At 38.7% G+C, this 12,096-nt stretch overlaps 1 protein-coding gene across 1 annotated transcript; it reads right to left on the bottom strand.

Annotated features, from left to right (window-relative positions):
• Nucleotides 1–6,314: 6,314 nt before the first annotated feature.
• Nucleotides 6,315–8,245, bottom strand: LOC134805524 (uncharacterized). Its single transcript, XM_063778810.1, has 2 exons — nucleotides 8,098–8,245; nucleotides 6,315–7,495 (listed from the first exon to the last, which is right to left on the bottom strand). Exons 1-2 carry the CDS (start codon nucleotides 8,243–8,245, stop codon nucleotides 6,315–6,317), a joined length of 1,329 nt encoding a protein of 442 aa, XP_063634880.1.
• Between the last annotated feature and the right edge of the window lie 3,851 nt (nucleotides 8,246–12,096).

Genomic DNA, 12,096 nt, shown 5'->3' with positions numbered 1-12,096 from the left:
TTTGCCATTGACCTTCGAGCAACACCGGCTTCCGACACATCGGAAGGGAGGGGCCCAAGCGATATCTCACCGTACAAATCTTTCTGCCATTTTTCGCGGGGGGAAAGGTGCACACAGTCGCACTTCTCACACACTTACATACAAAATCCAATCTGTAATGACGACACAAATACATAGAAAATGACACACGTCAAAGACAAATCTTTGACAAGCGTCACAACACGCACACTAACACATTTTCGTTGAAGTATGTTATTGTATTCTGAGAGATGAGAAGTCGGATTTGTCGCTCGACCGATCAGCAATTTGTACTGAGCGAGCAAAATCGATAAATCCAACAATTACATGAGACTCAAATATAATAATTGTGTTTGAATGTAATTCAACGTATGATATGTAAAAAAAAATATTATATGTGAAATGTAACACTTTCTTTTTGTAAATTTGATGTCCCCGACCTCTTTTTATAACAAAAAACCGAGCAAGCAGGCGTTTTTGTGCAGGCGTGTTCACGCGCGCGTCTGGACTCGGTCTAGTGAAAAATCCAAGTGCAACTAGTTTTATTACCCGCGCTAGATTAGATTGACGCGCTAATCTTGTATCTCGGCAGAGGGGAAATAGTGCGAATGCCGCCTCCCTTCCGTGTTGCTCGAAGCCATTGACCGTAGAATTTGACAGATAGAGAGAGTTTGATGTATTAAACGTTACCGTATTTAGAGGTAATAAGGTCTACTGTCCTTAAAATTTTGTATGAAATTACAAGCAAATATCAGCCGTCATGAATTAAGTATTGTAACCTTAGTCCGATTATGAAGCTTATTTTGAAGACTATGAACTCTAAGTATTAGAAATAAAGTAGATTTTACTAATGCTGTAATAATGTAATAATGTAATGCAACATGGTAATGAAACCCGTGCGATGTTGGGGGTATACTCTTCAATATTTTCAAACAGAATGGTGAGACCATAGACCTAGTATTTAATATAGACGTGCCGTTGCCGTGAGGGGACAGAACATACGCAAAGTGACGAAATTAAATACACGTTCAGGGGCGTATTTACCCTAGGGCCATCCGGGCCATGGCCCGGGGCGCCAACCTCCAGGGGCGGCATATGCCAACCCCCAGGGGCGGCATGCCGGATTGCATTTTGTTTTTCTTCCTTGACTTCTGGGGCGGCAAAACGTATTGGCCCGGGGCGCCAAATTTCAATATACGCCCCTGTACACGTTTTAAGATTCCTGACAACATACCAAGCATAACCTACGTAATTTGGTAGGGTTATTTGTTACCCACCATAAACTATACTAAATTCACAGTGGGGAATAAAAAAATGTGAGAATGTGACAAGGACAAACAATAATAACGCTTTCTCTGCTACTCCTACTGAAAGATACATAAGACTATCTCGTTTGGTCATTTCCCCCTCCTCCCACCAGTTCCAATTATACTATCATAACCACAATACTGGCAACCTGCAACTGGCGCATACGCATACTAAAATTAATTAAAAAATTAGAAAATAACAATGGATTACGTCATTGAACTCATTGTGAGGCTGTGGTTTAGTAACAAGGGGTTGGGATACAATTATAAATGCGGAGATAGTGACGAAACAAATATTGCATTCATCTCAGCAATCGAGGAGCTAACACCTGACATGGACATTTACAAGTGGGAGGCAGCCCGGACCGATCTCAAGAAGCTGATCAAAGAACTGCTGGAGCAGAGGCCCATCCTTCAGTTACACTCGGGATACCATGCGGAAGGGCTTCTGCTAGAGGTGCTAAGAAAACACAACATTAGATCGTTGTTCTCCAAGAGACACGCCTCTTAAACAGAAAACTTTAATCTGGAAAGACGCGGGGATCTGGTTCGTGGAGGTGATTAACCCGAAAATCATAAAAAGAACGTATGTGTTTTTGGACTGTGAATAAGTATAATTATGTCTGTTTATGTCTGAAATAAAAAAAAAGTTTAACAGTGATTGACTATTTATTTGCAATGTATACCCCGATGTGAGTATGGGGAGCGGTTTCCCAGCTACATAAAGAAAACAATTGGTTTTTCAAAATTCGTTGTTAAGGGGCTCCTTGGCACCAATGACATTCGATCTGTATCCCTTAGTTTTCTAATGTTTTTTTGTAGCTATAATAGCAACGACTTTAAGCAATATAGTATGCCATATTTACTTCAAAGTTCATTGTCTTCGAGATATTCGACATCAAAGTTGAACAATTTACACCCAAAAACCTGGTTTTCTAGCCATAACTTTTGTGTTAATTATTTTAAATATAAAATCTCTGACCAGTTTTTAGAGACGTCAAAGACAAACCCAAATATGCAGATTTCGTACATGTACGATCCTTCACAGAAATCCAGTTACGAAAAAAGTGTTATTTTAGACAATGTTTAAAAAAATCATAAACAAATAAGTATTCATTAGTTTCAAAATCCGGTAGACAAGAATGGAGATTAAAGATTGAAGAACCGATAGCCATTTGTCTTATAATTAATGATTAAACGAACTTACCTGAAGTGAAGTTCTATCATAATTATACGAAGCGCCTCGTCCGAAGAGATTAGTAACTGAAGATATATATATACATGTAGTTACGCCGGTAGGTGTCACCACTCTGCACTTAGTTTGGAGTTATCTTTTAAATTTTTATTTTTTAATAAGTGGGTATGCCTAGAATCCACCTCCTGTCCGCCAGCGCTCCGTCCCTTCATTAAGTTGAGAGAAATATTTTTCATATATAGTAGTACATACATTGATTGATGTATTTTATATAATATAGTAAGGGGATGAGCAAAGCGATGGGTGGGAGGGAGCTATGTTACTAATCTCTTCGGACGAGGCGCTTCGTATAATTATGATAGAACTTCACTTCAGGTAAGTTCGTTTAATCATTAATTATACTTCGCGCCTCGTCCTCGAGATTAGTAACTGAAGATATATATATACATGTAGACTTTGAGAGTAATATTTTTCGAAAAATCATCAATCAATGACATATACATATTTATAATTATAATTATTAGACAATTTATACTATAAAATGTCATTGTATTTATGTGATACCCAAAAATTCTACAGATTTGTAGATATGTTACTATAACTATAGGATCAGGTACTATAGGCAGGATGTTAATCTTAAACACTTTTAGTACCATTATATTGCAATCATTTATTACATAAACGAGAAATAAATCACATAAGTGTAAACTGAAGTCGCAATTAGTCATTATACTAATTGGTACAATTATCACATTAAACGCCTACATAAGATATTGTAGGACTATATAAAAGTTGTTTATTAAATTATACAAAATTTTCATCCTATAACTATTAGCTACTTCAATTTTTCGGTAATTAAAAAGGTAATTAACCTTGAAAAATCAAGTATCCTTTTTTGCTAAACATATTCCTAATAGCTTAGCAGTTTTATACAATCAACCGATACGGGATAAGTTTGATTTGATATCTTTTTCATAATTTGTTTATTTAATACAGAAAGCGCCAGAGACAGACAGTCTTCGCTATTTAAAATGGGCCTTTGGTAAAACTTTGCAAAAGTATTGGACTGTCCGCTCCACCCTGCGGTGTTTCGAATGGCGTCGACGCTGACGCCTCGCGCTTGCGCGTGCGACACGGCGGCGTGCCGCGTGCTGTGCCCGCTGAACGCCGCCGTGTCGACCCCGCACTCGCTCAGCGTGCGCTTGATCCATCGGCTGAGCGTTTGCGAGCCTACTGGCTTGTGTGGCTTTTTAGTAGCGATGAACAGGCTGTCAGATTTTCGTAAGGACTTTGTTTTATTCATGTAGCAAGAAAGCGCTTCCGCTGGACATATGGAAGGGTTTTCGCGGAAAAAGGGTAGATATATAATAGGTTGTTTACAACCAAGTCTTGATGTTTTTAAAATATCTGGAATTTTAATGGATATACATTCAGAAGTTATTTCAATGTTTTTAACATTAATTTTTGAGATTGTTTGGACTCTGTGAGCAGTAGTGAGAGCCAGCAATGTAACCGTTTTGTTTGAAAGCCTTTCAAGGTTTAGTTTATCGTTAGGAAACCAATCGCTCAAATGATTTAATACAAGATTGGTATCCCAAGTTGCATTGTACTTGGGCGTCGGAGGTCGTAGACGAAAAACGCCTTTAAAGAATCTCTGAAGCCTGTCATCATTTGATAATGTTGGACCTAAGACTAAAGATAAGGCCGATCTACAGGAGTTTAATGTACCATATTGACTACCTTCATTAAACAGATTGGTCAAAAAATAGACTACTGTCGGAATAGACGCGTCATATAGGTCGACTGAATTATTATTACAAAACTGCCACCACTTTTTAAGACAAACATCATATTGTTTTATCGTGTTTGGTGATAGGGAAGCTATCATAATGTCTAATGAGGATGGTGGTAGGCTTCTTCTCGATAGCGCGACCCGCACAATATCCCTGCAGCCAGGGTAATCGAGTTGTGTATTCGTTGGGAAATGGAATGAGAAATTAAAGCATTGCTACATGGCTGAAATGTTATGACTTCGCTAGCAAGGAGACTTTGAAAGACAGGGTACCATGGTTGTGTTGGCCACAAAGGTACGACCATGATACCCGTAGCTTTATCTGAAATAATCTTCCGAAGAGCTTTCAGTACAACCGAAAAAGGTGGGAAAGCGTAAAAGAACATGTCTGTCCAGGCTACGGTAAACGAGTCTACCGCATAGGCATCAGGGTCTTTGTGCCAGGAAATGTATTTTGCGCATTTCTTATTTATACGACTTGCGAATAAATCAATGAACGGTAAACCGAAATTGTACACTATCCGATTAAAAGCCCAATCGGCTAATTCCCATTCTATATCCGGATGTGATCTCCTTGATTCGTAATCGGCTATGATATTATCGCGGGATCTTATATAGGATGCAAACACAAACAACTTTCTTTGTTCGCACCATTGCCAGAACTCCCTCGTAACCTGGGTAAGGTGAGGGTATTGTATACCACCCATTCGGTTAATGTACGCTATCGCGGTAGTATTATCTAGTCGAAGGAGTATCTGGCAATTGTACAAATCACGTGCGTAAATTTTTAAAGCAATAAATGCGGCAAGCAGCTCTAAATAGTTGATATGATTTTCTCGTTCAGTACTAGACCATTGGCCGCTTGCCGTATCACCCCCATAGGCTGCCCCCCACCCCGTAGTTGAGGCGTCAGAAAATATTTGAATTCGGTAATTATCTGTGCGAATGCAACTATGGGAATTGTCGATATTCATTAACCATCAATGTATGTCAGGTAGGATTGACTCGGGTATACTCATTGTACGATTATAATTATCGTGGCCTTGTAGGTTAAGGAACTTGCACCGTTCCAGTTCCTTCGTGTACAACCATCCGTACTCGATAGCCGGGCATGCGGAGACTAGTAGGCCGGTGAGTTTTGCTAGCTGTCTAATCTTGCAACGTTTAATTTTTAAAAACAGTTCTAACTCAGATTTTATGCGCGCTCGTTTTTCAGAAGGTAAGCTAAGTCGCAAACGACGCGAGTCGATAATCATTCCTAGGAATTTGCACGACGTCATAGGCGTAAGCATACTTTTCTCTTGATTGATAATAAAGCCTAATGAAGTCAATAATTGTGCTGTTAATTTTATGTTTTCTAGACATTGTTCGTAACTTTGACCAAAAAGTAACCAATCATCGAGATACAGGGTAGAGAGGAGGCCTGCGGAACGTAGTAGTTTTACAATAGGTTTTGTGATTTTTGTAAAAATATAAGGCGCAGTGTTGAGGCCGAACGGTAAAACGTTGAACTCGTACATTTTATTTTCATAGATAAAACGTAGGTATTTTCTTGATTCCTCGTGAATTTTTATTAAAAAATACGCATCTTTCAAGTCGAGCGTAGCCATAAAGCAATCCGGAGTTAAAAGCTTAACAGCTGTTCGCAAATCCTCGAGCTTGAAAAGGTCAGTTTTAATAAATGTATTTAACTGTTTTAGATTGAGTATAAAACGCATTTTTCCGTTCGGCTTCGGCACAAGAAAAATACTGGACACAAATTGGCCGTCACAAGGATTACACTCGGATATAGCACCTATTTGCAAGAGATTATTAATGGCATCTACAAAATGTGACTTCTCTACATCAGAATATTCTGGCAGTGAGGGCAAAGAATGTTGAACAACAGTACTTGAGAAATTGATTTTATAGCCCGCTTTCCATGAAAGTATGGTGCGGTCATTAGTAATAAGCGCCCACTGTTTATAAAATAGTGATAAACGGCCGGCGTACTTAACTGTTTCTAGTAGTAGTGATGCGGCGGGGGCTGGTGCGCGTACGACGGCCTGTAGTAGCGCGCGGGCGGCGCCGGGGGGAGCTGGGGCGGCGGCGCGCGGGGAGCAGGCGCGCGACCCCTCGGAGTCGGAACCGACGGCGGCGGGCCCGGCGGCGGCCTGCGCGGCGCTGGGCCTCGGCGGTTTAAAGGCCGCGACACACTGGATTTCACCCTCCTGTATTGCGCTACGGGTTGCTTAGGAACAGGAGCTTTTATCTCTCCGCCGGATTTAATCATGGCTTTCGCTGATTTAAGCGTTTCCGTCAAGTTTTCGCCAAATAGGCAAGTGTCTATCTTGGTATTCACCAGATGGTCTTTGAGATCTTTTTTCAATGAGAAAAGTATAAAATTGCGTCTGGTTACGCTGTCTGCGTATTGTAAATCGCACAAAATACGACCGAGGTCTATAAGTTTTTGTAACAGGTCGTTATTTTTCTCTTTCGTATTTAATTGCGATGTTATTATTTCGCTAAGGCAAGATATTGCGCAAGCCATTTCCTTTTGCTTGGACTCGATGCCTTTGTCTCGTTTAGCAAAATTTTCTGAGATGGCAGCTTTGATCTCAGGGTTTAACTTTGGCGCGCCTATTTTCACGCAATTAGCAGGTATTAGGTATTTATTAAGGAGGTCTTTACGGATTTCTTTAGTTATACCTTCTATGGCTACATGTGTAAAACGGGTAGCTATTTCTGCACGTACCTCTTTGCCATATATTGTGGCCGACGAGGGGTCATCTCCCAGAATTTGTAATACATCATCGTCCAAATCGATTATGTCAGCGACCTTATTATCATCGGCATGCTCAACAGTGGACGTGCTTGTGCCTGGTATGGCTATGGCCCTTGCGCCGGCTATGGCGCTGGAGCTGGTGCCGGCTATGGCGTTGGAGCTCGTGCCGGGTACGGCGTTGTCGCTTGTATTTGTCACGGCCTGTGTGTTGGTCTGTATAGCGCTTTGCTGAGCCTCAGTAGGCTTTATCAAATTTCCAACAGAATTCTGAGGTTCCTCTATAGGACTATTATTGGCCTCAATAGGGTCTCCCTGATACTCAGCGCCATTATATTGGTCATTCTGACTGTATGGACCGTAGTTCAGTTCATAATCCGGGTATTCCGGAAACCAATCATCTGGTCGTAAAACCGGTGATGCTGAGAACAAAAGCAATACCTACTTAGTTTGCTTTCATATTCATATACTTGATTTAAAACTTTTTAAAAACAAATTATGAACCTCTTCACGACTACAATTAAGGCAAACTGTACTGGTATATTATAAATATATAAACTATTACCTAAGTACTATAATTAAGTAAGTAAGTACCTACAAAATCTATGACTTTATTTTTTTTTTTTTTACTCATAAAACTCAAAAATATTATTACTTATTAATATTCTAATCATCTGAACTGAACCAGATAACGCATGTTATCCCTGCTTAAAGTTAGGTAACAATTCCCAATGAATTGTACGCCAACCGTCATACCATGCGTCGACTTAGCCCCAACGGCTAATCGGAGTGCATTGATGTATGTACAAGTATGAACTCGTATTGTGGTTTTATACAGTCAATATCTTAATTTTTTAATAGATCAGACATTTAGTTAGGTATCAGTCCCCAATGAACTGAACGCCAACCGATGCAATTTGTACTTTGATTTATCCCCAATGGATAAATCTGAGTGCACATATACCTAGGTTTAATAACCTTGGTCGTTTTAAAATTTGCACAAGCGAAAATTAAAAAGACTTACCTGTTTCTTGTGGTATAAATTCCTCATTGGAACCACTGTGTGACGAATCACTTTCACTATGTCGTATTTTACGTTTTAATTTTCGAACTTTATGCAGTAGATGATCAATGTCGTCTTCGTATTTCTTAACACGTTTACGTTTCGGCATTTTGCGAGACTCCACGAACAAGAAACTTATTTAATTTAAGAAGTGACTTGAGTGGTCGAGCACTAGAAAGCGTATGAAGGGACGGAGCGCTGGCGGACAGGAGGTGGATTCTAGGCATACCCACTTATTAAAAAATAAAAATTTAAAAAATAACTCCAAACTAAGTGCAGAGTGGTGACACCTACCGGCGTAACTACATGTATATATATATCTTCAGTTACTAATCTCGAGGACGAGGCGCGAAGTATAATTCTATCTGTAGTGTAAATGTAGGAGTAACGGCTCAAAACGTGTCAAATATCGATGAAAACCGCGGGGAGCCCCTTAAGGTGAGGTTGTGTACTGGTAAAAGCTGATTACTGTGGACAATAGTATGTAGAGGTAAGAGAGAGTGCGCTCTCGCTCATGCGCAGTGTGCGGTGCTAATATATAGTTCCTGCAAATACTGTTATAGCAATGTGGCGGCGTTACTATGCGTGTGTCGTCATCGTCGTTAAAAATATATCAAGTCTCGATTTCAAACAAAAACAAGACCTGACCTGTAATAGAAATATAACGTACGTGTGAAGCGTGTGGTAACGTTAGGATTAGCTGCACTCACAGTACGGCACTTAAGCAATGTCAATGTGAAAACAAATCCGTTTAAAATTACAAGAAGGGATTTTATATCATCGCTATGTATTATTTAATTAATCCATACTAATATTATAAAGCCGAAAGTGTGTCTGTCTGTATGTCAGTCTGTTACCTCTTCATGCTTAAGCCGCTGAACCGATTTAGTTGAAATTCGGTATAGAGATAGTTTGAGTCCCGGGGGAAGGACATAGGACATAGGATAGTTTTATGTCGGAAATCATCCCTGAAGAGAGTGCAAAGGCGGGTGGAATTGAAAGAGTTAATGAATTACCTAATAATTGAAGTAAGTAATGCGCAAACTGAATTATTGCTATTAGCATTATCCAGGCGCTATACCTACTTTTGCTGCTGTCACTAATTCCACGCAGACGAAGTCGCGGGCAAAAGCTAGTGTTTCAATATTTTCGCTAGGATTTTTTGATCGTTTAGTACAAAAATCGGGCAAGTGCGAGTCGGACTCGCGCACGAAGGGGTTCCGTACCATAATGAAAAAAAAACACGGAAAAAAATGGAAAAAAAAAACGGTCACCCATCTAAGTACTGACCACGCCCGACGTTGCTTAACTTTGGTCAAAAATCACGTTTGTTGTATGGGTGCCCCATTTAAATCTTTATTTTATTCTGTTTTTAGTATTTGTTGTTATAGCGGCAACAGAAATACATCATCTGTGAAAATTTCAACTGTCTAGCTATCACGGTTCATGAGATACAGCCTGGTGACAGACAGACGGACGAACGGACGGACGGACGGACGGACAGCGAAGTCTTAGTAATATGGTCCCGTTTTACCTTTTGGGTACGGAACCCTAAAAATCAACTTTATTTCCAGCGGGGTAATGCCGTGAGTGTTATGGGCACTTTTGCACCGGAAGCGATAAGGAACGGGTTTTGACGGATAGTTACTTTCGTAATTATTTAAGATGTATTATGTATTGTGTCCACTTTATTTAAATGTAATAAGGTTGACATCTATGTTGCGAAGTAGCAGAACTTCTGAGATTGTAGCTCAACTATGGGACGCTAGATGGGCTATCTTCAAAAATAAAAATCGTAAATGCAATTTCGACGTAATTTCCTTTACTGTAAAGTTCAAATTATTGTAATGGGCTAGAGCGCATAGTTAATTTCATTCGAAATAAGAAAATATGGTCAATCATCATTTAGATAGCGTTGCGTTTGTAGTAGTGTGCGTATTGGCGTGGCGACATAGGTTTCCAGGCCGCAGAGAAGCATTATATAGACCAATAGTGGGACCGGATTTTTGCACTAAAAGTTTTGATAATTCTAAAGATGAAAAAGTGATACTTATCTGACATGGGACATATTTTTAAGCATATTTGTAAAATATGACGAAAAGTTAGAATGAGCGTTAGATATAAATTAGGTATTTATATATTTTTAGTAATGATTTTTTAATATTGAATTAAAGTGCAATGTTTAAGTTCCATCGTTTATAATATGTATGACGCTTTATAATGTAAAATTATTAGAATTTTTTTTAACGTGCTTCTTAGTCAAACTACAAATTAGCTTATTATTTTGTCGATATTGAATTAAAGTTTAATAAATCCACAACAACATATCTAAATTCTAAAGTTAGTAGGCAAGCTAAAAATTTAGAAGAATAAGATATATGCTTTAGAATTAATATGCGTTTTTTGTCCTATAATATCTAATATTGAATTAGAGTCTGTAAAAATAAGTCTATTACTATAAAATAATATACGCAGCCATATTATGGAAAATAAGAAATTTCGGTGTGTAGCTTGCATTGTAATAGTAAAATATATTTAAAAAGGCGCGAAATTCATACATACGCCGCGCTGGTCCGTCAGTGTCGCCGGCGCGGCGCCCGAGAGCCTATCACAGCCTACCTATACCTCGCCCCTCGCCTCGCCCCACCTCCCGCTCACAGCACTGTCTGTCTTTTCTTATCATTCATTTGTTTGTTTACTGTGGACATATATAAATTAGATGCGGACATTACGTGAAATTAAAGGGGTCCCTTTGTTTCCCATAAAGTTTTAAGTCATAATGTATTGTTTGTCATATAAGAACCTTCGGGCTCTCGAATTAAGGTTTATTTTTTAATGGCCTTAGTAGCAGTGTGATAGCGTTGACTCGGCTCGGAGAGTTGGCGAATTGGCGATTCATTCGCCGAGTTAGCGGATCGGATACCAAGTTATCAGTTAGTTTAGTGGCCGAGTTGATTAGGAAGAACATTTGAATTTCGAAATTGTAATAAAAATGTACATGATATTCACAACTATTTTTTTTTACCATAGTTTGTCAAAGGACTGTCTCATTTCAAACATAGACAGAATCATCATACTATCTTTGACTTACACTAGTACTAGCACCCAAAAGAAAAGGATGAATATAGTTTTTTGTTTTTATTTACTGACAAATTGGTTTGACCGACTATACCTATTTCTGGTTCCTATTGTCATGTCCTGTCCTATTCAACGTCAATATCATATTATGTATATTATAAACCAACTGCTCAATATTACACGTATACATATTGAATATACAATAAGGTAAGTGACCTCACCTTATTGTATATTCCGTGTCGGCCGTATATGCCTATATACGGCCCACCTTAAATTAAATTTTTTTTTTGTTTAATAAACAGGATATTTAGTATGAAAAACTCACTCAAATAGGTATCTTATTTATTGAAGTTTCTTCATTATACCAAAATAGTTATAAAAATATTACGATACTCTTGGAAAATATACCTTTTATAAAAGTCCTATTGTGGGCCTTATTGAACACTAGCAGGGTATTACTTAATCCCGCAAAAAATAATCATTTTGACAGTAGACAATAACAGATTTTATTGTTTTTAACTTAAGAGTTATACATATACAAATAACAATATTTGGTACTTCACAACAAGAGGATATTTATAATAAGTTAAAAATAATTCTTTTGGGCCTTATTAACTAAAGATATAAAAATTGTCTAGTTTACGCGAAAATAGTAGGTAACTAAAGTCACTAAACATAAATCTTTATTATTATTATGTTTTAACATCTGGGGGCACGGCAGTGCCCCCGCCAAGACGAGCAAAGCGCAAGGGCACTATCTACAGTATCTACCTTTTCTCGAAGCGCTTCGTCGTTTTTTGGAACCCTCATAACTTGGGGTTGGATTATACTAGATAAACAAAGTTCTCGGACTTATTAAGCATATCAATTGCATAGCTCTTA

The sequence above is a fragment of the Cydia splendana genome, unplaced genomic scaffold, assembly GCF_910591565.1.
Source record: "Cydia splendana unplaced genomic scaffold, ilCydSple1.2 scaffold_142_ctg1, whole genome shotgun sequence".
NCBI lineage: Eukaryota > Metazoa > Arthropoda > Insecta > Lepidoptera > Tortricidae > Cydia > Cydia splendana.
The sequence above is the reverse complement of the archived record's forward strand: the minus strand, read 5'-3'. Positions and strand labels throughout refer to the sequence as shown.